General features: G+C 32.3%; 8 protein-coding genes, 1 long non-coding RNA gene, 28 other non-coding genes and 2 pseudogenes across 40 annotated transcripts; 24 read left to right on the top strand and 15 right to left on the bottom strand.

The window, feature by feature from the left end:
- Window positions 1–44: 44 nt before the first annotated feature.
- Window positions 45–65, top strand: 21ur-8756. The gene has a single exon (NR_053404.1).
- A 341-nt stretch (window positions 66–406) lies between these two features.
- On the top strand, window positions 407–1,331 carry E03H12.7 (uncharacterized protein). Its single transcript, NM_068293.5, has 3 exons — window positions 407–525; window positions 574–696; window positions 931–1,331. Exons 1-3 carry the CDS (start codon window positions 493–495, stop codon window positions 1,279–1,281), a joined length of 507 nt encoding a protein of 168 aa, NP_500694.1. The 5' UTR covers window positions 407–492; the 3' UTR covers window positions 1,282–1,331.
- clec-177 (PAN-3 domain-containing protein) lies at window positions 1,313–2,492 on the bottom strand (the record flags this gene model as incomplete). Its single annotated transcript, NM_068292.1, has 7 exons — window positions 1,313–1,424; window positions 1,483–1,634; window positions 1,678–1,799; window positions 1,848–1,959; window positions 2,011–2,133; window positions 2,177–2,335; window positions 2,379–2,492. 7 exons carry the CDS (start codon window positions 2,490–2,492, stop codon window positions 1,313–1,315), a joined length of 894 nt encoding a protein of 297 aa, NP_500693.1.
- On the top strand, window positions 2,194–2,214 carry 21ur-10032. The gene has a single exon (NR_053403.1).
- Window positions 2,493–2,912: 420 nt separating the features above from the next.
- Window positions 2,913–2,933, top strand: 21ur-3455. Its single transcript, NR_053402.1, has one exon.
- A 282-nt stretch (window positions 2,934–3,215) lies between these two features.
- On the top strand, window positions 3,216–3,236 carry 21ur-4975. Its single transcript, NR_053401.1, has one exon.
- A 296-nt stretch (window positions 3,237–3,532) lies between these two features.
- Window positions 3,533–3,553, bottom strand: 21ur-8277. Its single transcript, NR_053400.1, has one exon.
- Window positions 3,554–3,662: 109 nt separating this feature from the next.
- clec-176 (PAN-3 domain-containing protein) lies at window positions 3,663–4,992 on the bottom strand (the record flags this gene model as incomplete). Its single annotated transcript, NM_068291.1, has 8 exons — window positions 3,663–3,741; window positions 3,787–3,938; window positions 3,983–4,104; window positions 4,155–4,266; window positions 4,312–4,434; window positions 4,480–4,638; window positions 4,682–4,810; window positions 4,861–4,992. 8 exons carry the CDS (start codon window positions 4,990–4,992, stop codon window positions 3,663–3,665), a joined length of 1,008 nt encoding a protein of 335 aa, NP_500692.1.
- 21ur-13662 lies at window positions 4,146–4,166 on the top strand. The gene has a single exon (NR_053399.1).
- Window positions 4,714–4,734, top strand: 21ur-15404. The gene has a single exon (NR_053398.1).
- A 153-nt stretch (window positions 4,993–5,145) lies between the features above and the next one.
- On the bottom strand, window positions 5,146–6,442 carry E03H12.4 (PAN-3 domain-containing protein; the record flags this gene model as incomplete). Its single annotated transcript, NM_068290.2, has 7 exons — window positions 5,146–5,224; window positions 5,418–5,569; window positions 5,614–5,735; window positions 5,792–5,906; window positions 5,951–6,073; window positions 6,123–6,281; window positions 6,329–6,442. The coding sequence occupies 7 exons, from the start codon at window positions 6,440–6,442 to the stop codon at window positions 5,146–5,148; spliced, it is 864 nt and encodes a 287-aa protein (NP_500691.2).
- A 539-nt stretch (window positions 6,443–6,981) lies between these two features.
- 21ur-7153 lies at window positions 6,982–7,002 on the bottom strand. Its single transcript, NR_053397.1, has one exon.
- Window positions 7,003–7,239: 237 nt separating this feature from the next.
- 21ur-10818 lies at window positions 7,240–7,260 on the bottom strand. Its single transcript, NR_053396.1, has one exon.
- Window positions 7,261–7,910: 650 nt separating this feature from the next.
- Window positions 7,911–9,267, top strand: srz-24 (Serpentine Receptor, class Z; the record flags this gene model as incomplete). Its single annotated transcript, NM_001027936.5, has 6 exons — window positions 7,911–8,108; window positions 8,219–8,328; window positions 8,375–8,578; window positions 8,630–8,675; window positions 8,762–8,920; window positions 8,966–9,267. 6 exons carry the CDS (start codon window positions 7,911–7,913, stop codon window positions 9,224–9,226), a joined length of 978 nt encoding a protein of 325 aa, NP_001023107.2. The 3' UTR covers window positions 9,227–9,267.
- A 562-nt stretch (window positions 9,268–9,829) lies between these two features.
- 21ur-14036 lies at window positions 9,830–9,850 on the bottom strand. Its single transcript, NR_053395.1, has one exon.
- A 196-nt stretch (window positions 9,851–10,046) lies between these two features.
- Window positions 10,047–10,354, bottom strand: E03H12.27. The gene is made up of 2 exons (NR_131475.1): window positions 10,322–10,354; window positions 10,047–10,141 (listed from the first exon to the last, which is right to left on the bottom strand). It is a non-coding gene; the product is annotated as an Unclassified non-coding RNA E03H12.27 (non-coding RNA).
- Window positions 10,355–10,953: 599 nt separating this feature from the next.
- Window positions 10,954–11,837, bottom strand: E03H12.5 (CYLiCin homologue). Its single transcript, NM_068288.6, has 3 exons — window positions 11,674–11,837; window positions 11,116–11,629; window positions 10,954–11,072 (listed from the first exon to the last, which is right to left on the bottom strand). Exons 1-3 carry the CDS (start codon window positions 11,760–11,762, stop codon window positions 11,043–11,045), a joined length of 633 nt encoding a protein of 210 aa, NP_500689.1. The 5' UTR covers window positions 11,763–11,837; the 3' UTR covers window positions 10,954–11,042.
- Window positions 11,750–11,942, top strand: anr-4. The gene has a single exon (NR_101915.1).
- A 970-nt stretch (window positions 11,943–12,912) lies between these two features.
- On the top strand, window positions 12,913–15,517 carry Y9C9A.16 (Sulfide:quinone oxidoreductase, mitochondrial; the record flags this gene model as incomplete). Of its 2 annotated transcripts, NM_001276820.3 has the most annotated exons (8): window positions 12,913–12,973; window positions 13,376–13,713; window positions 13,836–13,934; window positions 13,977–14,123; window positions 14,234–14,404; window positions 14,484–14,591; window positions 14,634–14,777; window positions 15,180–15,517. In NM_001276820.3, 8 exons carry the CDS (start codon window positions 12,949–12,951, stop codon window positions 15,414–15,416), a joined length of 1,269 nt encoding a protein of 422 aa, NP_001263749.1. In that variant the 3' UTR covers window positions 15,417–15,517. The 2 variants fall into 2 exon arrangements, with proteins under 2 accessions (NP_001263749.1, NP_500688.2); NM_068287.5 differs by lacking the exon at window positions 12,913–12,973 and having other exon boundaries at window positions 13,534–13,713; window positions 15,180–15,514.
- On the top strand, window positions 12,954–13,323 carry linc-79. Its single transcript, NR_101914.1, has one exon. It is a non-coding gene; the product is annotated as a long non-coding RNA linc-79 (long non-coding RNA).
- On the bottom strand, window positions 14,125–14,145 carry 21ur-9201. Its single transcript, NR_053394.1, has one exon.
- Window positions 14,470–14,490, top strand: 21ur-11733. The gene has a single exon (NR_053393.1).
- 21ur-2020 lies at window positions 14,473–14,493 on the top strand. Its single transcript, NR_053392.1, has one exon.
- 21ur-5126 lies at window positions 15,124–15,144 on the top strand. The gene has a single exon (NR_053391.1).
- A 317-nt stretch (window positions 15,518–15,834) lies between the features above and the next one.
- Window positions 15,835–17,369, top strand: srz-28 (annotated as a pseudogene). Its single transcript has 5 exons — window positions 15,835–16,005; window positions 16,055–16,169; window positions 16,325–16,619; window positions 16,903–17,064; window positions 17,110–17,369. Coding segments are annotated over exons 1-5 (1,003 nt in total).
- Window positions 17,370–17,522: 153 nt separating this feature from the next.
- 21ur-9819 lies at window positions 17,523–17,543 on the top strand. Its single transcript, NR_053390.1, has one exon.
- A 349-nt stretch (window positions 17,544–17,892) lies between these two features.
- On the top strand, window positions 17,893–19,198 carry srz-27 (annotated as a pseudogene). The gene is given in 7 exon segments: window positions 17,893–18,021; window positions 18,076–18,191; window positions 18,238–18,511; window positions 18,762–18,779; window positions 18,782–18,922; window positions 18,979–18,987; window positions 18,989–19,198. Coding segments are annotated over 7 exon segments (897 nt in total).
- On the top strand, window positions 18,632–18,652 carry 21ur-1931. Its single transcript, NR_053389.1, has one exon.
- A 124-nt stretch (window positions 19,199–19,322) lies between the features above and the next one.
- 21ur-15314 lies at window positions 19,323–19,343 on the top strand. Its single transcript, NR_053388.1, has one exon.
- Window positions 19,344–19,518: 175 nt separating this feature from the next.
- Window positions 19,519–22,941, top strand: Y9C9A.13 (uncharacterized protein; the record flags this gene model as incomplete). Its single annotated transcript, NM_001372812.2, has 7 exons — window positions 19,519–19,579; window positions 19,686–20,047; window positions 20,296–20,710; window positions 20,789–21,071; window positions 21,423–21,736; window positions 21,896–21,977; window positions 22,551–22,941. 7 exons carry the CDS (start codon window positions 19,519–19,521, stop codon window positions 22,939–22,941), a joined length of 1,908 nt encoding a protein of 635 aa, NP_001359968.1.
- 21ur-12260 lies at window positions 19,696–19,716 on the top strand. Its single transcript, NR_053387.1, has one exon.
- 21ur-11853 lies at window positions 19,699–19,719 on the top strand. Its single transcript, NR_053386.1, has one exon.
- 21ur-9258 lies at window positions 19,707–19,727 on the bottom strand. The gene has a single exon (NR_053385.1).
- 21ur-4650 lies at window positions 19,710–19,730 on the bottom strand. The gene has a single exon (NR_053384.1).
- 21ur-11434 lies at window positions 22,059–22,079 on the top strand. The gene has a single exon (NR_053383.1).
- Window positions 22,060–22,080, top strand: 21ur-12315. The gene has a single exon (NR_053382.1).
- 21ur-10997 lies at window positions 22,353–22,373 on the bottom strand. Its single transcript, NR_053381.1, has one exon.
- Window positions 22,357–22,377, bottom strand: 21ur-9398. The gene has a single exon (NR_053380.1).
- 21ur-8708 lies at window positions 22,358–22,378 on the bottom strand. Its single transcript, NR_053379.1, has one exon.
- Window positions 22,942–23,210: the final 269 nt, after the last annotated feature.

Here is a 23,210-nt window from a genome sequence, read left to right as displayed (position 1 = left end):
GCTTCACGAAATCCATGTAATGTGCTTATGTTCATGATTCATAGTGCCCCCATTAAAACGGATTTTGTGTCGTATTCCTTGTTTTTGTGTTGGATTGTAATAATTAATTTTTAATTAATTTTTTCTAAACTTTTCAAATGCGTATTTTTTCATTGCAACAAAAAAATTATTCAAAAAAAAAGAAAGTGATGTACTTCTGATAATAGAGATTCTTCAACGTTAGGTTGTGCGGCAGGTGTTTGAATCATAATAATATGTAATAATAAATATTTTATAGAAATTTCCAATCATAAAATAATTGATTAAAATTTTTAAATCCGTGGCATCTTATAAACTTTTGAGTTTCTTATCAATATTTCCAATCTTCACGTGAATATCACAAACTAGTAGAGTTCAGTTTCGAATTTTCAATCATTTCACAATTTGAGCAAGCTTCGAATCTCCTCCTCATCACGAATAGCGATTTTCGTCTCAATTTGGCAAAGTTCTAGAATGTCAATTAGAGACTATTTCAATCTCGTTCAGGTAAGAATTTCAGACTAACATTTCCTGAAAAAGTTGAAATGTTTTCAGAATTTATTTCTGATTGTGCTCGTCATTTGCCCTTCATGGATTTTGTGCAAAGGAAAGAAAAAACCATCCAATGCATCGCCATCCAAGAAGATGTCGTCTGCAGAGCCAGCCAAATCGGCAATCGTGAGTTTAATTTATGCAACGGCATGTGGGCATATCTCCATGCCTACGTACCTGTCGCAGGCTTACATGACTTTTTTTTCTGCCTACCTCCTATTAACTGAATTTTGAAGTAAACTTCTGTGGTGCGCAGGACAGAATAATACTTTACTGATGTTTTTGTTTGATGTGAAAATTTTGCAGTAGTCACGTTTAGTGTCAGACAAGTTTTTTCAAGTTTTTTCTTATTTTTTTCAGAAGCCTCCAATAACTGATCCAACACCAAGCGCGTTGGCCAAGGTTGGCTCAGATGAGAAAAAAGAAGAGCCAAAGGATGATAAGGGAGACACGAAGAGCCCGGCTCCAGATGGTGATGCCGCTGCTGCAAAACCGGTCGACCAATCGCAGAAGCCATTCCCCAAATTCGAGATGCCAACGGAGAGTAAGAAGAAGAAAAAGATGGCTGAAAATGAGGTTGACAAGAAGGAGAAAATGAAGAATGGGTTCTATCAGGAAAAGTCGGATGAAGATGACACACTTGAAAAAGTGGATAGTTTGAAGGTTGAGCAATCCGATAAGACCAAGAGATCAAAGAAGAATAAGAAATAGGCTGTATGAAGGGCACTGAATGAAAGGCGATTTATGAATGAATTGATTTTTTTTGTATCGTTTGTATTTTCATACAGCAGGACCTCCGCATGTAAAAGACACATATCACTGGAGGGCTTTGTCCATCACAAATATAGTCACTTCTGGAAATATACGTTTTCAATAAGTATTTTATCAACTGATAATAACAGATAAACTTACAGTGCATCACCAATCATTCCCTCGAAGGCACTTTCACTCTGTGAAATTAGAAGTTGCATGCTTCGAGGTGAGGCGGAAGACGGAATTTTTGGATAGCCAGGCGCAAACTTGTAAACATCAAAATTATCCTGATAAGAAAAACCGGAGAACGCCTGGAAGAACAAAACTAGAACTTATCTGTACTTATTAACTAACTTTTATCCCGTCACATCCTGAAGGTACCGGACTAGTTTGGCAGGCTGATCTCATTATTCCACTGAGCCACACAGTACTGTATTTATAGTTTGTATTGTAGTAACTTTTTGTTTTTGCCGTCTCTGAAATTATTAGGTAACAATAATCTATAAAAGCAAAATAAAACGTACTAAGAACATAGTCGAATTCTTTTTTCGTTTGCATTCCAGCTAGATCCAATCCCTCGCCCAAATCTTTACAGTACGTTGAAGATTTTACTCTATTTCCAACTGACCATAGCACCTGTAGGAAAGTATTATAAAAATCTAGACGTATCACATATTACTTATGTACATCTAAACAAAATGGTCCAGTTGGCCTAGGAAACATTCTGAATGTCGAATTTACGCAACTTTTCTCGTAGGTTATTGTCCAGGAAGGATCCGAGAACGTTAGTTTATAATTGTTGGATCCGGTCTGAAATTATAAAAAGTGTTTTAAAAACTTGTTAAAAGTAAACCGTGTAAGTATATTGGTTTGTTGTCATATTTTTCGGGCATTGGAGTTGGGAATCAATTTTTATTGCAGTTTGAATATTCGAAGTATAATTTGACTGTGTAATTTTGGAAACTGCATAAATATCACACAACGTGCAAGAGCTGTCATTTCCGAAAGCAAGCTAAAGATTGGATTATATTGTCAGCTGATCCAAATTCAACTACCATGCAGTAAGTTTCCTTTAAACATAGATTAATGCAGCTGTCAAAATGAATAATTGTTGACTGTGGTTCACAAAATTTGATACTGGACGCTGGATATCCCCAAAACAAAAGCATGTTTACCGAAGCAATCTACAAAAAAACAACAAGTCTGATTTTTGCCGTTTTTCGAAAACCAACTGTTTGAGAGAATAATGCAGAAGTACAAAACATGACAAAAAATACAAACATATTTCAGAATAATAGTTCATAGAAATAAAAATGGAAGAATACGAGAATATTATTCTCATTATTCGTTCAAACGCTGTTTTCATAGAAACACGACTACATATGTAGTTTGGATCTCGCTTGGCATTTTTTGTGAAATAATGCACATTGCCACGGGTGCACGTTCTTCAATCTTTGCAACAACAAATAACAGGGTATGTTCTTTTACAGTTTTAGTATTGAACTTAATTATTGATTGTCCATTTTCTGAAATATTTATTTACTGTTTCACATTCAGCAAAAAAACAAAACGGGTTCCTGTTTTATTAGTGACTAATACAGGAAGTACGGAAACTACAGTTTTATTTTTGGAAAATAATTATTAGAATTCAAACAATATTATTTTTTTTTGGTTGCAAACGTAAATGTTCTAGAACAGCTGCTATGCGTATCGAAACTTTACCAAGCCGGTCAAAATGTTTTTTACAGTTTGTTCTAAAACACTGAGCGTTTTTTTTAATACCGAAACGATTTCTTAACAGAAAAATTCTTACCCTACAATCCTGATAATTTTTTTTCAAAATTAACTTTTTCATTGTGTTCTCATTAAACGAGTGTTCATTCGCAATATAGTCAAATCCAAAGCTGGAGCAACACGTTTCAGAGGTTTATTATCGCCCAGGGGATTTTGCTATAATAAGAAAATAGGTATTGATGACCATATATAACTTTTTAAAAGTTGAAAAAAAATCTAAATTTTTAATGATATTTTTGTTCAAAAATATGTTTTGAAAAATTGACAATATTATTTCGAAAATTCAGAATAATTCCACAATTATTGTAGTTATATTGGGTTATTGCAACTCATTTTCTTACTTTGAAAACAGACCGTCAGCGCTTGATACTCTTAAAAAATGCAAAACCTCGAACAAATAGTCGCATGATAAATGCAAAGCTCTGCCAATTACGAACTAAAAACAACGTTTTTTTTCTCATGTATAAAACAACATAGAAACAGCAACATTTATTATTGCATGATTAATATTTTCTGACTTCTACGCAATCTTCATTTCGCTCATTTCATTTTGCGAGGCCTCCGCACGTGAAGGAGAAAACACAGATGACTGCGGGGTTTTGACCATCACAAACATATTCACTGCTGGAAAAGTGTTTTCAATTTATTTCTGAAACTACTGCAACTTACTATGCGTCACTAACTTTTCCCTCGAGTTCACTTTCCGTTTGTGCATACAATAATTGCAAACTTCTGGGTGCTGATGTTTTTGCAATGTATGGGTAACCAGGAGCAAACTGGTAAACGTCAAAGTTATCCTGATAAGGAAATCCAGAAAATGCCTGAAACCGCTACCAAACTTCTTCACGTGTGCTATAAAACTCACATTCAAACCATCACATCCAGAAGGTATTGGACTTGTTTGGCATGCCGATCTCATTGTTCCACTGAGCCATACAGTAGTATATTGATAGTCTGGTGTGTAGCCGGTTATAAATTTAGCGGTTTCTAAAAAGTGTATATTAAGAAATAATCACTTGAACCCTAATTAAACTCACTTAGAACATAATCAAATTCTTTCTTAGATTGCATTCCAGCTATATCCAAACTGGAACTTAAATTTTTACAGAACGATGTAGATTTTATTTTATTTCCAACTGACGGTAGCACCTGTGATTATGTATTAGAAATTTTAAAATGCTTAGTCTGACTCACAGCTAAATAAAATGCACCAACTGGTCTTGGAAACATTCTAAAATCGGTATTTAAGCAATTTTTGTCGTAAGATATTGTCCAAGTAGGTGCTGAATATTTAGCTTTGTAGTTGTTAAATCCATTCTGAAAATTTAGAAAATGTTTTTAATGAACTTTGTATAAACTAACTGTGTAATTGTATTGGTTTATTGTCATATTTTTTGGGCACTGGAATTGAGAATCTACTTTAATTGCAGTTTTTATATTTGTAATAGAGTTTGACTGTGTGATTTTGTTTACAGCATATATGTCGCATAACGTACAAGAGCTGTCATTTCCGAAAGCGAGCTAAAAATTTAATTTCATTTCAGAATAATCCAATTTCAGTTACCATGCAATAAGTTTCAGATAAACATAGGTCAATACAACTATTGAAAGTACTAGTTTTTAACTGTGGTTCACAGAACTTTGTATCAGAAGCTGGATATCCCCAAAACAGAAGCATGTTCACTGATGCATTCTGAAGTAAATTAGACAAGTTGATGAAAAATTTTAGAAAAAAAAACTAACCAATTCTAAAATAATTGAAATAATAAAAAAGCAAAACGAAAAAAACATGCTTAAGGCCGAGGTTTCATCAAAATAAAAATGCAAAAATATGAGAACATTATTCTCATTGTCTTTTTCAAACGCTGCTCTCATGGAAACACGAAAAATTTTGGTTCCCCTTGTCTATACATTTTTTCTGTAGAAAAAAGTCTTTCAATTAATTTCAATTTCAATTAATTAATTTCCTATGTAATAATGCTTAACAGAAATTTCTATGACTCGATTTTCTATGACTCGATGTGAAATTTAAAAAGCGAGGCCTCCACAAGTAAAAGTAGATACACAGATTACAGCCGGTGATTGTCCATCGCAAATCCAATCACACCTGAAAATGTAAAATCTCTTATTTAGAACCCTCTTCGAATTTGAAAAATATGCGGTTGAATGTACTATGTTTTTTATTTCGCGCTCAGATGTGTTTTTATTTTTCTGAAGATTTCCAAGCTTTATTTTTTCGGAATTCGATTGTTTCAAATACAATTACTACTGCTAGTAATCTATGTACTCAATGAACTTACAACGCATCATATATCATTCCTTCATAGCCATTTTCAGTCTGTGCTAATAATAACTGCAAACACCTCGATGTGACATTTGTTGAAATATGTGGGTAACCAGGTGCAAGCTTGTATACGTCAAAGTTGTCCTGATACGGAAACCCTTCGAATGCCTAGTGAAAAATGTATATTGTACTGTTCAGAAAATATTACTCACATTCAAACCAGTGCAACCATCTGGGATAGGCCTGGTTTGACACGCCGATCTCATTTTTCCTGTTAACCAAACTGATTTGTACTTCAACGATGGGTCGAATCCAACGTTTACTTTTGCAGTTTCTGAACCAAGGTGAAAAATTAAAACTTTAATGATCTGAAGCCTATTTGAAACTCACTTAGAACATAATTAAATTCTTTCTCCGACTGCATTCCGGCTATTTCCATTCCCGAACCGGAAGCTTTACATGAAGCACTAGAATTGATGTAATTGATGCCTGTTGGCGGTGGCACCTGAATTTACATGCAACTTTTATTCAAAACTACACAGTTCCTACAGTTAAACAAAATGCCCCAGCTGGTCTCGGAAACATTCGGAAAGTTTCATCTATGCAATTTTTGTCATAAGATATTGTCCAGATAGGTTCCGAGTATATAACTTTGTAGTTGTTGTAGCCATTCTGAAATGAAGAGTAAATGTTTTTCTTTTTGAGATTGCTAGAATTCAACCGTGTAAGAATATTGATTTGTAGTTATATTTTTGGGACATTGGAGTTGTGAGTCAACTTTTATTGCAGTTTGAACATTTGATGTAGAGTTTGACTGTGTGATTTTGGAAGCAAAGTAGATATCGCATAGAGTACAAGAGCTATCATTACCAAAAGCAATCTGAGAAGATAATAACTACTTTACTTGATGTCATATGTTTAACTTACAATGCAAAACGTGTCATTTATGCAAAGCTGGATGCAGTTTTCAAAAGCACCGATTGCTACCTGTGGCTCACAAAACTTCGTGTTCGAAGAAGGAAATCCCCAAAATAGTAACATATTCACAGTCTCATTCTAGGTATACGTTGATGAGCATTGGTTATTATGCAAATACAACTTACTGTTTTGAAAATAACATTTAGAATGAATAAATAAATAAATAGATTGCGCATGGTCGGAGACGTATTGAAAACGCGATGGACTTCTTGGTCTCCAATAATATTGCAGTTTCCAAGGAAATGAATGAGAAAACATTAGTGTTTTAAAACATGTTTTTTTATTTGAAAGTGTTCTTTGGTGTCAAAAACATATTCGCCTTGAACCGGAAAACATGCTAAAAAATTAACTTTCTAAACCTTGCTTTTACAAGCTTTTACAAGAAAATGTCTCCCAGATCTTTTATTTTGATAGAAAATTTTCTGACATGATTGAATAAGAAAAATTCTCTTTTTTTAATTTTAACTTCAATATTGCAAAAAAAGAAAAATATCTGAATTATTCAAATTGAAATATCTGAACTATTACAACACTTTCCCCCATAGAGGCGAATTCATACAGCTGCTAATCACTTCTCAATTCTCAATTCTCAATATCTAATTTTCTCATTTCAGAATGATCCATTGTTATCTGTTAATTTACAGTATTTTTGAGCATTATTTGTAACATTCCAAAATTTTTTATTTAATTTTCAAGTTGTTCAATTTTTAAGCTGATTCACATGATTGTCCCGTGAATATACAAAGTTCCAACACGGTCCTCCAAAGTAAGTGCCAACAGTTTTTTTCAGCAAATTAAATAGGTTCCGGTGAAGTGAAAAAACTGATTCAACGGCTTTTCAGTGAAGTTGTTTTTTAAATTAAAAAAGAAGATGCTGTTTAATACGTATTTGGAAACTTTCTTAATTAGAAATTAATTTTGAAACAGAAAAAAATGTTTCGAAGAAAAATTTCGAATTATTTTCTCGAATTTCCGAGTTTAAATTTCAAAAACTGTATTTTCAAGTTTTTTTTTTTGAAAATAACTAAACTACTAAATGTATTAAATAAACGAATAATATGTTTACAATTATATCTTCTGTTTCACCTTCACCATTAAAAACTTTTTATTGGTTAAAACCCAATTGATTTAATTATTTTCTCAGCAAACCTGAATTTTGAGTGAAACACAATTTTTGAAATTTATGTAACACTAAGACCACTTAGCTGGCAATTTCATTGAACTTTTGAGTTCTCTGAAATTATGTCTTTCTTTCGTTTGGCTGTAATTGCTATTTTCACAATGACATGAGCTTCCTGTTTCAGCAAGTTTATAGAAATGTGTTTCTTTTTTCATAAAGACATGCACATGTGTGTTTAAGATTAAGCAACCGTAGTCCTCTTCTCGAATTCACCTGTTTAGCCAATCCCTTTTCCCGAATCTTGAGACAGGTGAAATAATTTTTCGTTGCCTAGTTTCCCACTTTCTCCATTCTTCTAGTTTTAATTTTAAGAACGAACATTTTCAAGTTTCACAAGATAGTTTTTCAGAGATGAGCAACTCGAGTCACATGTTTAGAAATGAAACCAATTTGTTAAGCAAGTCCACTTTGTCATTCTTAGATGACACATTTGTGCGTGTTTCTCTTCATATTGCCATGTTGTCATCAATGTTTTTTCTAATATGTTTGATGTTTCTATTTCCATGTTATGTGTATGTCAACAAAATTAATCGACAGAGGGATGAATTGGTGAGCAATTAATGAATTATTTTTATTTTTAAAAGTAGAAAAAGGACTCCTGTTGCAAAAAAATGGTGTCCGAAAATATGCCGTATACTCATTTTTTCGCATTGTTTCAGACGTCTCTTTTCCCGGTTACTGATCATTTTTATAAAATGATAAAAGCGACAAATCTACTGATTGCTGTTGTCATTATCTGCATAATATTTACTGTTATATCCACTTCTGTGTAAGTTCAAAAGTATTTTGTTTCTTAGTCACTGGTTTATTTACAGCGTAAATTCCTGGTTGATTTTTTCGATTCTCACTATTACCGGGTTGATATTATTCACACTTCACGTTATAACTCAAGTTTTTCAAATTTTAATTTCACTTTTGGCAGTGAGAAAGTTTTGTTTTCATTTTTACCCGTCTCATATTGAAAGTGTTCTGAAAGTGCAAAAATATATACTTAAGTTTATCTGGATTTTTTATTTACTGTTTGTAATTAAAGAGTCAACTGGTATAATTTTATATGTATTAAAATTCAGCAAAATGATTACCACTAAAGAAAACCACAGCGTCATTCTGGATTTGGTATGTTTTTTTTTGTTGTAAATTATTCGAATCAAATCGATTTTTGCAAAACTTTAGAACTAAAGTAACATATATACATATTTTAGATCACATTCATAGTATTAAACAGTCTTCTTGTCATTACTTCATTGCTCTACATCCCAATAATAATCAGTTCTAAATTCAAAAATTCCGGACCAACCGAAAAGAATAAATCACAACAATATTTAATTTGGCAGACAGTGTTTATTTTGATATTTAAATTGGTAGGTTTTCTCCGCAACTCAAACTGCTTACCGTAATGATTCTAGACGACTATTCTAATGTTAATCATAATTTTTCTCTACGATTCTGAACAAGCGTTTGTATTCCACATTATAATGGTCACTGATGTGATGAGTACACCTTTGATAGTACAAATATCATATCTGTGCAATAACAAGCGGAATATCAGGACTTTGTTTAAGAATTTCAAATTTGCCAATTTTGTCAGAGTCGTGTTAAATATGGAGGTAAAATCAACAGTGAAACCTGAAGAATCAAAGCAAGATATGCAAACAACTAGAGTCTGATTTTAATAAACATATATATTTGTTCAATTTCGATAAATATTTTTGAGAAAAATGCCTACCGAAAAGATTTAAGATATAGCTCAATAACTCTCTCATTTTCAGAAGAAAGCGTGTTTCAGCAACAAAAGCCGCAACAATGTTTTATTTTAATTCTGACTTACCCTTTTGTGTTAAGAAAAATGTAGGTGAAACCGGAAAAGTTTCGGAAATCTCATAATTAGAATATTAATGGTAGTAGAGATGAAAATTCAGTTTTTATCTTAGTGCTTACAAATCAGGTGGTGAATAACATTTTAGCGGGAAACCATCCACAGACAGTAGTCCAAAAGTGACAAGCTATGACTTTTTAAATACCCTTCCCGTGCAGAAATTGAGAATGAAAACTATTTTTGAACATGATCGAAGCTTTACTAAAAAATAAGTGAAAAACGACGAAGGTATACAATGGATCAAATCATCAAAAGACCGTCACTGAACTGTGCAGTGAAAAATAATATTTATAGAACTAATAAAAGCCTTAAAACAAGGAGATGCAAACGGCAGTAAGAACCTTTATCAGGTTCTTGCGAATCATCAAAAAAACCGTCACTGAACTGTGCAGTTAAAGTTAGCCATAGACTGAAAGCATTGATATATAGATGCTGCTATTATATGCACTATTTGGAAACGTCGAATAATTGACATAAACAAAGAGAGAAAACGCTAGAAACAATGTCTGTCCCATTCGTCCAAAAGTTTTCAGTATTATGAATCACCTGATGTAAGTCGGAACGTTTCAAATTGCAATATAGAAAGGGTGAACAAATCTAAAAAACAAATATTCAAAAAAGTCAGATTTATGAAGTCTTCGTTAATTCGAAACATCTCCGTGCAGTCTCCTAGAATCCTTCCTGGAAGTGTCCGTCTAATGCCAATCTGAAATTGAATCGATTAGGTCTTCACAAAAGTAGTCACTTTGATTGTTGTCAGCTCCGCAATCACGAAATACTAAGATTCAACAAGAAGTTTCACTAAGAACTAAGTTAACCTATCATTTTTTCATTAATTTTCATTCAAAAAACAATGTGCAAATTACTCAAATGCCATAGAACTCACCACATTTCTGAATCATTTCTTGAAAGTTAAACCAAGAGAATCGATAATGAATACAATTCGTTTTTCCGTTGTTTTTGTACACACGTGGAAAAATGTGGCATGGCTTTTTTAAACAAAAAACTAATTTTCTACCACGTTTCTAGAAAATACATGTTTGTTGGATTTAAAGATTCTAAAATTCGAAAAAAAATTCCACCAAATATGTGTAGTTGGCTTGAATAGTTTGAATAAATTTGAATAGTGAGAAGGGGATGTGTTATCGACCAACGCACGGTTAATTATATATTTGACACGAGAGGTAATTTGCTTTTATTCCGCGCGTTTTTCTGACATTGTGCTGATTTTGAAGGATATGACTGATATTTCATGATAGGTAATTTTTGTTGTGAAAGTGCGAAAGATCAAAGTCTACTGAGACTGATTGGTTTAGGGTTAACTCAGCAAAGTTGGAAGGTGTGTTTTGTAAATTTAATTCTGCAAACTGGTTTTGGAAACAATTTTTGTAGTGATGGTGTTTAGAATGATAAGTGAACGTTAGTATAATTTTGAAATAAATTTGAATATAATTTGTAGAAAAAACTCAATTAACCAAGACAACTCGAAATATAATATTGATTCGTTTCAGATAAATTCAATTTTAAACAAGTTTCATTTTCACGAAGTTATCACGAGAGAGGTCAAGAGATGGCGAAGATGAGTAGAAATGGCTGAGATCCAGAAGTTACTCCTTCTTTTCGTCGTCCTTCTTATCCTAAAACAGATGAATGGATTTTTGTTTTAAAAGTTTAACCTACGTCGTCTTTCTTTTCATCGTCCTTTTTATCATCTTCCTTCTTATCATCCTTTTTATCGTCCTCTTTTTTGTCGTCCTCTTTCTTATCCTCGTCCTTCTTCTCTCGCTTGGACTTTTTGGACTTTTTGGATTTGCTTGACTTCTTGGATTTCTTGGACTTTTCTTTCTTTTCATCTTTTTTCTCGTCTTTCTTTTCATCCTTCTTGTCATCCTTTTTCTCTTCATCCTTCTTCTCATCCGCATCCTTTTTCTCGTCCTTCTTGTCCTCGTCCTTCTTTTCATCCTTCTTATCATCCTCTTTTTTGTCTCCATCCTTCTTCTCTTCATCCTTTTTCTCCTCTTCCTTTTTATCTCCGTCCTTTTTCTCGCTCTTCTTATCACCATCCTTCTTCTCTCCTTCAGCAGGAGCCGCGGCAGCTGCATCTGGGGCTGGCGCCGCTGGAGTAGCCTCCGGAGCAGTGGGTGGTGCTGGTGCTGGTGGAGGTGGACCCATTTTGGAAGCCGATTTTGGCGGTCTAAACAAACTTTTGGTAGAGGAAAAATATTGTCACAAACTCACGGTGGCTTTTTCTTTCCTCCACATCCAATAAGTACAGCAAGTGGAGCAACGAGTAGAAGTGCAAAATGCAGGTAGTCGAACGGGCTCATCGTCTTTGAGTCGTTTCGTCGAGCTTATTCGAGTGCTTGTATCAAGTATGAAATTTCAAACTGAAGATTTCTACTGAAAACCACTCTTTTATATGCATTATCAGTGTTCTAAATCTTCACGGCCACAATTAGAACATGACGAATTTATTCCCCTGAAATATTGCATATTTTAATTGAAATGTGAGTTTTATAAATGTCTAAAATGTCTTTCCTATTTTCCCGTGAAAAGTTTATTTTCATTTTCATTTTGTTACTTTTTGTTTACTGTTGTTCTGTGAGTACTCAAATGCTTAATCTACGTGAGCACGTACTGTCTCGAAAGAATGAAACTTCAACCGGCAATTGCCAAAGTTGCCGAACCCAGAAATTTTCGGCAAGAAAAAATGACATGACAATTGAACATGATTGTTGAATTTTTGTTTAAAAATCTATAGTGTTGCATTTTATACACAAGTACCATTAAAATGAACTCATCTTAACGTAGAAGCCAGGGCTGTGCGGCAACCGGGATTTTCGGCAACCGGCAATTGCCAAAGTTGCCGAACCCAGAAATTTTCGGCAACCGGCAACTTTCGATTGCCGAAATTTTGGCAACTTTTCGGCAACCGGCAACCAAGTTTTAAAATTGTTTTGTTGAAATTATATTTTTGAGCGTTTTGGCAAAAAATAATGGTCGTTTTCTTGTTTACGGCGAAATATTAACATTTTTCAGGCTCTCCGAATGCTTTTTCTGAGCTACAGAATGTTTGACATTGATATCGGCAGTTGCCGAAGTTGCCGAAAAAAGTTCGGCAATTGCCGAAGTTGCCAAACTCCAAAATTTTCGGCAACCGGAAACTTTTCGGCAACCGGCAAATCGGTTGCCGGTTGCCGCACAGCCCTGGTAGAAGCTGATGATTTTTCTCAACTTTGTTATATACAAGCGCAAAAGTTTTTCCACTTGTGCCTGCTTCAGAAAATAATGAAACAGTTCCCAAGAAAAGAAAACAGTAAATACCTTTCAACAACCTTCAAAAGTCATTTCCAATGCAAACCAATGATCTATGATCAATTCAATGATGTCAACAGACGTTCTGATAAGACTTTGTTTTTGTATTTGGATCACTGATATCGTGTTTCTTGTTTACTGCTTCAAATTTCCACTCATTTCACTTCCATTGGGAAAGTCAGCTACTTCGAATGTAACATGATTACGAGTGCCGTTTTACATGGTAAGTTAATTTTTTTTACAATTTGTTGAGTATGTGGAATGAAAAAATCAATTTTAAACAAAATATGTAATTAATCAGAACAATAGGACGAAAATAATTGATTTGCTGCTGTTTAATTCAAGAGTTTTTTGAAACGGTGATTTTTGTGAAAATAAATGGCAATTTTTTTTAGTTGCAATTCCGAATTAATTGTGGAAAATTGTATTGTGTATGAATTTTGAAACTATTCATTTATTTAATTTATTCAACTCTTTTTCAAATGTATATTTTTACAATTTTTAAGGTTTGATTATTTCTGACAAAATTGTTTTGAATTGATTTTTATTCTTGAAAAATAAATTTATATTGTCACTTTTTGTTAATACATATATTTTGATTGAAACAGTATTTATAATTTTCCAGCAAAGCACTTCAAGCTTCTTGTGGTCGGTGGAGGAGCTGGGGGCCTTGGCATAGCTTCGAAATTCACTCGAAAACTTCCAAGTGGCAGTCTAGGAATCATTGAACCACTTGAAGATCATTACTATCAACCTGGATTTACTCTTGTCGGTGGAGGTCTAATGACCTTAGATTCAAACAGGAAAAAACAAGTCAATTTGATTCCAAAAGGTGCCACGTGGATTCAAGATAAAGTGGAAACTTTCAATCCGTCACAGAATACTGTCGTGTTGAGAGGAGGAGAGGAAATAAGTTATGAGTATATGGTTATTGCGATGGGAATTCATTTGAGATTTGATATGGTGAGTATTAACTTTACTACATATGAATAATATTAGCCAAGATCCTTTTCAAATATATATATATTAAGTGATACTGAAAAAAATTAGATTATTGAAGACTTATCAAATATATTGAATTTCAGATCAAAGGAGCTGTCGAAGCATTAGAAACGCCTGGAGTGTGCTCAAATTATTCACCTTTTCACGTGCAAAAGCACTATCAAGAAGTTATGAACTTTCAGGTACTTGTTTTTCAGTGAAATTCAATTTATTCAATGTTTTAGAAAGGAAATGCAATTTACACCTTTCCAAACACCCCTATCAAATGTGCAGGAGCCCCCCAAAAAGCATGTTATATAACTGATTCAATCCTCCGACAAAGAGGAGTTCGTGATAAGGCTCATATGATTTATGCAACTAGTTTGAGCAAGGTAATGGGGAACCGTTTTCTTACTAGATAGTGCAAAACTTCTAAAACTAAGTAGATTCATTGAAACAGTGGAGAAAATAATATGTTTGATTCAGAATTTTTTCTGTTCAGATATTTGGCGTGGATCATTACGTCAAGGCATTGGAAAAAGTTGCTCAAGAAAAGACTATAGAAGTAAAAACAAAGAGAAATTTAATTGAAGTTGTTACAAATAATAAAAAAGCAATTTTCGAACTACTGGGCGACGATTCCAAGCCAACCGGCGTTACGGAGGAAATTGAGGTAACTCTTGAAAAATATCCTATTTCAAAGAATTATTATATTTATTCATGAAATCAAAGTAATACTACTATCTTTCTAGTTCTCTCTTCTCCATATCAGCCCACCATGCACTGCCCCGGAACCACTACGATCTTCTCATTTTGCCGATAAAACTGGGTTTATGGATGTCGACCCACAAACTTTGCAGGTAAATTGGAAAGTTGTTGTTTTGAATTTACCGCAATTTTAGTCAAAAAACTATCCAAATGTGTTTGGTGTTGGAGATTGTATGAACACACCAAATGCAAAAACAGCTGCATCAGTTTCTACGCACTTGAAAACTGTCGACACAAATTTGACACAAGTTATGCAGGGAGCACGGCCATTCATGAAGGTTAGCGTTGAAAATGAAAAGTTTAGAATTTGCAGATTTCGAAATCGAAATTATTTTATTTAAACATCTAACAAGATTTGCCCTAGCTTAAGCCAATAAATGCTTGAATTTTAGTAATACCAGTGGGTGAGAGTTTATTTACCCGGCGTTGACTGACTAGTAAGTTACGTGGGATCGTAGTGGAAAATTTTCCGTGCCTGATTGTACCCTGAGCTAACAGTTGAACAACTTAGTTTTCAAAAAAAAGCCTAGATTGAAAATAAATTGTCAACTTAAAAATACTTTTTTTTAAATTTTTTGCCTGTTTCATAATGGCCATGTATTTCAAAGCCAAAGCCATATATGGTTTCAATAAACTTATGCCTGCTTTCATTTATCCAATTGTTCAACCAAACTTTTCAGTACGATGGCTACGCTTCTTGTCCACTGGTCGTCAGCACAAATCGTGTTATTTTAGCGGAATTCAGTCCGAATGAAATCCTGGAAACTACACCACTCAATCAATCAAAACCTTCTTATTGGGCATTTCTTATGAAAAGATACATTTTGCCGGTTTTATATTGGAAGGGATTGATAAAAGGGCACTGGAATGGACCATCAACTATTCGGAACTTCAGTCGATTACTAAAAACGAAATAATGTTTTAATTTGTAAATTTTTTGGTAAGTACTCCAGTTTAATAAGAATTTAGAAACAAGTTTCGGTTGTGCTAAAAAATTAATAAACATCTTCTAAATCATAATTGATGTTGCACAGAATTTTAAATCAAATCCCAACTTTTCCCACAAAACCCCAGCTTTCCAAAGTAAATAACCAAATGAATCGAGTGCTTCTAAACAAAATTGTTTCAAATATACTGATGTATGAGGAGTACCTAAAAACCAAACATTATAATAGAAAAAATGGGTACAGCTGAAATTTTTTTGAGAGAAAAATTAAGGTGATCCTTAAAGCCAAGAAACGTTAGAGGTCTAAGCAGGTGCAAACGTTCCAGGCTCAGTAAAAATAAACTGAAATGTTTTTCTCTCAGTGTATGAATTCACACGGAATGTTTTAAATGAATATATCTGAGATTCGCGTTTTTAGAGAACCCTCTCTTTTAGAAGTAAGCAAATTCATTACTTATATTATTACTATCTTGTTACTTATCTTATTGGTAATTGCGAAAATTGTTGTTTTCCCATTCTATTCAAATGTCAAGAAGATTCACGAAAAAACAGATAAACAGGTATATTGTAGAAACAATACAAACACTAACAATAAGTAAATTATTTTAGATTCCAATGTATCCAATCATGAATCTCCTTTACAAAATGAGCAAAAATACTTACTGCACATTTTTGGCCATTGTAACATCGTTATTTTTATCTGTATCACATACATCTATGATTTGTAAGAAGTTTTGACACTTTTCTATTTTATGCAGGCAAAAACAAAAATTACTTCCCTAAGTTTTACTAACAAATTCTGTATCTAATGATCTAATGCCTACAAAAACAAAAACAACAAAAACCGTAAGCTATAATATTAATATTTTAATTTTGAAGGAATGCCTTCTTGAATCTATCAACTTTGATACTTTGCATTTGCTTGTTCTATTTATATATTTTCGATCAAGTATTCCATCTAATCATTTTATTATTAGCCATTCAAAGGTTCTTTTTATTTTATTTCCCGTCTTCTGAACGATCATCCATAAAATTTCAAAAATTATTCATCAAATATATCAATTACGTCTATACAGTGTTTGTCTCAAAAGAAATTCTAACGATTGGTCTGTACGCTGTGAACTGGTTTATCGATGTTTCGGTTGAGAAGATGTCCATGAAACTGTTTTATTTGGTAATATTTACATTTGCACAAAGACGGTCTAAAAAATAGACACATTCCCAACACATTCGGTTCATCGTGGAAACTGCTAGAATTGTTTAAATTTTAGGACAGAAATTTCAGTCATTTTTAAGATTTTAAAACGTTTTAAAACGATTTTAAACCGATTTTAAAACGAGGTGGCTTTAAAAAAAAACCTCAAAAACGCAACTCTCCTTTAATGTATCTTTTAGTGGTTTTTGATTATCCCTTTCAAAACATTTTAGGCCTTGAAAAAATATATTTCAACTTTCAGTCAACATTTATATTTCTCAATTGTATGCTAATTGTAACATCTTGTTTGTATATTCCAATTATGATCAGCGTTCGGAAGTTTTCTTATCTACCATGTGCGCTGAAAAATAGTCCAGAAAAGTATATTTTATTGCAGACAAAAGTTACATTGCTGATGAAATCCGTAGGTTCTGATACGATTCTTTGTTTTAACTCATTTATTTCCTAGACTTACATTTTTATTTTATTATTTCAATTTTTACATGATTTGGATGTAGGATACGCTTTATTTTTCATGGTAGTCCTTGATATGATAGCCATTCCATTAATAAACTCAATATCATATATTGTTTGCAACAAGCGGAACGTGAAAGCATTCTATTCTTCGTTGAAGCCGAAAACCATCGTGAAAGTGTTACTATTTTTGAATACTGACGCAAAAATTATTCCTCAGATCGGAGAAATTAATGTTTCCACAATTGCATAACCAGATATATAAACTTGGTGTTTTTGTTTCATAAATCATCCAACTTTCAGATAAATTTGTTTTATTTGAAAGAAAATCGATATTTGTCTTCATGTGTTGAATACTTTTACGTGTTTTATAGCGTAAATAAATTTAATTTAATTTAATATTTGTAATTACTTGAAAACTAGAGGTTTCAATTGAAAAAAATAAAATAAACTGACTATAAAATTGACTCCTATGGATAATTTTTCAGAATATGTTTGTTTAACTTATATTTTCAATACATACAAGATTTTACAAACCAGAATTTTGAATGTTACGAGCCAGAAAGAAAAGGGAAAGAAACATTTCTAAATTTTCTCGAAATGATAAAGAAACGTTACTATACCAAGAACTCTGAATTTTATCAGTTCACCATACCGCAGGTGCTCAAACAAATTTGATGAATGAAGCTCAAATGGCTATAATTTAGTTTCACTTGAAACCTAATCTAATAAGTCGTCTAGCTACTTTATTTTTATTTTTTGCAAAGCTTCAGAGATTATGAACTATATCACTGAAACACTTGTTAATATATTATTTTGTGTCCTTCTTTTGTTTTTTATAGTTTTTATCTCTTTATTTCCATTTTACGCGTGTGTAAACAAAATCAATCAAACTAGAGATGAAGGGGTAAACAAATATATACAATTTTTATCGCAATTTTTACATTTTTCATGAATTTTGACTCTCCTGTATCCAATTACTAATCATTTTTATAAAATGGCCAAAGTTGTATATTTCTTATATTCATACCTTGTACCGTTTGTATTGTTTCAACTTACAATCAGAATTGAAAAAATGTAATGAAAAAACCTAGTGTACCGTATAGGAACAAATACTTTGCAGGAGCTGTAAAGTTTTGTTTTCGTGTATTTTTCTATGCGGGTATTTCACCATTTACTTTATTGTACAAGTGTTTCATTTGCTAATCTCGTTCCTTGCAATTCAAAGATTCCTCGTTCACTTTTACCCATCTACAGAGCAAGTGACAGTTTCAGTTCAGAAATTGCTTTACAAAAATATCAAAGGCATTTATTTTGTTTTCGCTGGAAAAGAATTGTGTTGTATTTGTTTTATATTATCGAATTTTCATGCAAACGCATCAAAAGTAGCATATATCGTAAATATTATTTTTGTGTCCACACAATTTCAGTTGCCAAATTGTTTCGAGGCTGTCGCATTTATTTTCTTTACTGTTTCGTGTTCAATATTTAATCTCCTCAATAACGTTCATTTTTGATCAAGCTACCAATCCTTGTAAAAAAAAATACAAGTCAGACTGGCTTAACGTTTGTTATGTATCTTTTTTCCCTGTTCATTTTTACGATGAATCTTGTCCACCAGACCAAATAAAACCTACTAACTTTCAGTCGATGCTTATATTTATTTTTTTATTTTATTTTTATCTTCTTTGTCATATATCCACTTCTTGATAAAAATCAGAAAATTTAATTATCTACAATCGGTTAAGCAGAACAACCCACAAACATATATTCTAATGCAAACTATCATTGTTTTCATTTTCAAATCTGTGAGTTTCATTTTTGAATCCCCGGGAAAAAATGTTACTAATGATATCATTTCTAGGTCTGCATTCTGCATTCTATCATTGTTGGCATCTTCAATCAACAAATTCTACCTGCTTTATGAAACTGTGCTTGTTATCACATCTGACATTATTGTCATCCCATTGATCATTCAGATTTCCTATTTATGCTGTAATAAACAGAATATGACTACTTTATTCGCTTCATTTTCAAGAATTCATCCTCAGCAATATCAAATGAACATTTCGACGGTGGCCTAGACTCTCAATTGTAGTTGTGCCTTTTTTCTTCTCTTTTTTCAGGTATAATTTTATTATTTCGGTTGTTTAAAAAATTTACTTGTTTATAATTTCATTAAAATGAATCAAATGCAATATGCATGATTAGTCTCGTGTGGCTAATATTTTTCATCTCTTTATTGACTTACTTCGTTGAAGTATTACAATGCACATTAATATTGATTTCCAGATTTCTTTGACCTGACTATTGATTTTTAAGGGGTTGTATTGCAGCGTGCAGCGCGTTTTCCTAAAATGTGTCCCTCTCCTTTGTCAATTCTCTTTCTTTTCTACCCTCTTCGATGGACGTCCCATCTTTGGAAGATATCGCATTTCCGATAGTTTTGGAAAATTTTCAAAATGGTATGTTGTTAATCAATTCCCTCCAATTTTTTTAAATTATCAGTTTCCCATTGTATGTAAAACAAATTTTTACCGCTTCAATTAATTTATAAGTCATTTTTTTCAGGAACCTATAATGATTTTGAAACCCATCTAGATTTACAATCAAGTAACATAATTTTTGCGAGCCTCCTTTCAAAAAGATCAAGTGAAGTTGTAAAGTTCTTTCCAAAAATTTCCAAAAACTTTTTTCTGACGAAAGTGAACCTCAAAAATGTTCGACTTACCCATCCCATGATCAAACTGCTTTCGGAGCATACTTTGGAGTCACTGGCTCTCGGAGACCAGGCAATTAGGAAAGATTACAAAAATGATATTGCTCAAGTTGATGAAATTCTTCAAATTATTTTGAATAAAAAATCAGCAAATAATTTGAGGCAGTTGGATATTAGTGGATCAAGGAGATTTCTGAATGGAGCAATAAAGAAGGTGAGTTTCGATTGTGTCGCAAAATATTACTAAAATGTTGGTGGTCCCGCAGCGAAATTTGCGGTTTTTAAAATCAAATATTATGGACATGAGAATTTTATTAACGGTGTGTGAAAATGTTAGAAAATTCATTAAATCGGGAGAGTTTGTTCGTTTTAAAGAATGGTTTAAGGAATACCTAGCTACCGCCTAAATTCTATAAAAAAATTTAAAGTCTCACTTTTAATAATTTACGTTTTTTTTTACAGATTGGTAAATTACTTCCCTCTCTTCAAAGTTTGATAGTTTGCGACCGACTATTTTCTGGCTCAGATTTTCAAAAACTTTGCTCAAGTTTCAAAAATCTCAAATCGCTGGATATCAGTGACACTGGCGTCTCGAGTTTATATGGAATTTCGCAGTTGACAAATCTTGAAACACTTGCGATGAGAAATCTGAATATTTGTGAATTTGGACACATATTCAGACTCTCAAAACTTGAAGCTTTAGACTTATCATTTACAAAATTTGACAGAATTCCAGTAATTATGAGACAATATTCTGAATCTAGAGGTTTTATACCAAACCTTAAATTTCTGGATTGTTCTGGAACTGACGTCACGTTTTCTATTTTGGATGAGCTGCTGCAGAAGCATGAGAAATTGAAGAAAATTGTAGTTGCTGGTAAGATTTTTCGTATTTTTTTACTGATTTTATTTTTAATATTAAATTGTCAAAACAAATTATTTTGAAACATTTCAGAAACTCTGCTAGAAAACGATGAAGTCGATGGAGTTGAAATCATGAATTTTGCCACTTTTGATTCCAACAAGAAAACGTTGAATTACATGACTTCAAAGAAAAATTTGGATTCTGTGATTTTTCTGTTGAGAAATTTTGAAACTTTATTTTATAAAATTCAAGAAATTTCAAAAATAGAATCATCATTTTCCCTTGTTAAAGAGATTTTGAAATCTATCGAAGTGTTTTCAAACGATTCAATTATTTGTTCAATTGGATTAAAGTGCATTGGGAATATTTTGAGGTGAGTAAAGTTTCATTTTGAGTTTAAGAATCTGCCGAAAACATAAATCTGCTGACAAATGGTAAAAATAACGCAAAATTTAAAAAAAAATGAGAAAAAATTTTGAAAAATATCATATTTTGCTACAGAAAGTAAATTATTAAAAATTATACAAGACACATACAAAATAATTTATTTTCAGTAAAAATAACAATTACTGGGAGTTTTCGGCAGCATTAGAATTATGAAAATAGACAAAATTGGGACTTAAATTTTCAAAATTAAAAAAAAATGATTTTTTTTCAGAACTCACTTTCATATATTGACAGTTGCCGCGATAGAAATATTAGTATTTAAAAATTTAAATTTCAGATCCTCCAAAGTCACGCGAAATGAACAAATATATGTTGTTCGCCATCTTCTAAAGATTTTAAATCGATATCTGAAAATTTTCCCAATCCACGAATTTATAATTTTCAAAATTTGGGAAATACTATCACTTCCGGAGCTTATCAGAATTTCTCATTTGAATACAGAAGCTCTTTGTAAACAAATTCAAAGATACAGTGATCATGAGTCAAGTCAGATTCCATTCAGAGCTTTTATGCAGATTTTGGAATTTCATGACCTTGAAAATATTAATTTCATGAAGCCTTTACTGGATCTTCTAGATTTTTACAAGATAAGTATGTGCTTCACTCAATATATTCGAATCTCGAAGTTTCTGTCAGAGACCACGAGCTCTCACGAAAAATATTGCACGTGTTTATTGAAATGTAATGGTGCAGAAATGTTATTCGAACATTTGAAAACAACAGGAGCAGCAGTTCAAATGCATATTACAGATATTTTAAGAAATTTGGCAACAATCAAAAGTGTCGCAAATATTGAAGTTTTTCACGAGAAAGAGAATATTGATTTTTTGAGGTAGGTTTCTTTTTATTGTCTGAATATATTTAATTACGGTTTCAGATTATTTTTATATATTTTAATTTTTATTTAAAACAATTCTGACTATAAGATTTTGAAAACAGCTATGTGGCACTTTGATTTGACTTGGCATTTGGGAAAACCCGACTTTTCAACATAAAAAAGAAGTACCTATTTGTGAGGAATTGCATATGATAAGTGAACGGAGTACACCAGTAAAAAAAAATGTTTTTTATTTAACTCATGTTTTACCTCGTCTTATAACTTATGTATACTTTCTCACCTATCAAAAAATCAATTTTTCTCAAATGCCGAGTTAAATTACCCCATAGCTCTAGAACTGACGATTAAATAGTTTTTTTTTCATTTTTAACCAAACAACCAGAGCAATAAACAAATTCTAAACTCCGCGCCAGTGTTTATTTTACGGAAAATGTGAAACATTACAAAAATAGTAGCAAAGTCAATGTAAAGTTTAAGTAGTAAAAGTTCTATTACAAATTGTAAATGTTCAGTTAGACAGCATATACAAATTCTCCTTCTCTCCAAAAAACAACTAGTATTTTTCAGGAAGCTTCTAATTGGTAACATCAACTTCAGAGTGAGAAATGGGAAGTATATATTTGCTGAATTAGCGTACAACGCATCAACCATCCTATTCTCGATCACATCCAATTGCAGTCCCCATTCATACGCTCATGTGGAAAGTGAAAAAATCAGGTCAGAATTGAGTGAAATTATTTCTATAATTGGTATTCACCAAATAACTGCCAATGTGGATGCCGTTTTATCAAACAATTTTCTCGAAAAGTTAATTATACTTACAAAATCCGACGAATCGATTCTGTTCGCATTGTTAACACTTCAAATAATGTTGCACCAAAAGAAAGAAAACGAGAAGAATGTTTTGACTAAACTTTGTTTTTATCAAAAGTTGCGACAAAATGTGCAGATATTATAAATACGGAATGGGTTTGCGATTATACTTACTGTCTGGTTTCTGTTTGTTTTTTTATTGCTTCCATAGTATTCATAATATTGATTCCACAATTTTCAATTGTTTAAATTTTTATGATATGAATTAATACTTAAAACTAGAAAAAAAAATTTTGAAAAAATTTTTAATATTTATTTGAAGCATCATCTTGAAAATGTTGATTTTGAAAATCAAAAAAAAAAAATTCAAAACAGGATAAATCTGTTTCACAATAGTGTCAATATCAATAGAGA

This window comes from Caenorhabditis elegans, chromosome IV (genome assembly GCF_000002985.6).
Source record: "Caenorhabditis elegans chromosome IV".
In the NCBI taxonomy this organism is placed as follows: domain Eukaryota; kingdom Metazoa; phylum Nematoda; class Chromadorea; order Rhabditida; family Rhabditidae; genus Caenorhabditis; species Caenorhabditis elegans.
This window is presented reverse-complemented; position numbering and strand designations above follow the sequence as displayed.

What these genes read in the sequence shown, in the direction of transcription:
- E03H12.7 (NM_068293.5), top strand. Translation starts at nt 493, where the DNA reads ATGTCAATTAGAGACTATTTCAATCTCGTTCAG. An exon ending in ACTATTTCAATCTCGTTCAG is followed by an intron (nt 526 to 573) that starts GTAAGAATTTCA and finishes AAATGTTTTCAG; the next exon opens with AATTTATTTCTGATTGTGCT. An exon ending in AGCCAGCCAAATCGGCAATC is followed by an intron (nt 697 to 930) that starts GTGAGTTTAATT and finishes TATTTTTTTCAG; the next exon opens with AAGCCTCCAATAACTGATCC.
- E03H12.5 (NM_068288.6), bottom strand. Translation starts at nt 11,762, where the DNA reads ATGAGCCCGTTCGACTACCTGCATTTTGCACTTCTACTCGTTGCTCCA. An exon ending in GGAGGAAAGAAAAAGCCACC is followed by an intron (nt 11,630 to 11,673) that starts GTGAGTTTGTGA and finishes AAGTTTGTTTAG; the next exon opens with ACCGCCAAAATCGGCTTCCA. An exon ending in ACGATGAAAAGAAAGACGAC is followed by an intron (nt 11,073 to 11,115) that starts GTAGGTTAAACT and finishes CATCTGTTTTAG; the next exon opens with GATAAGAAGGACGACGAAAA.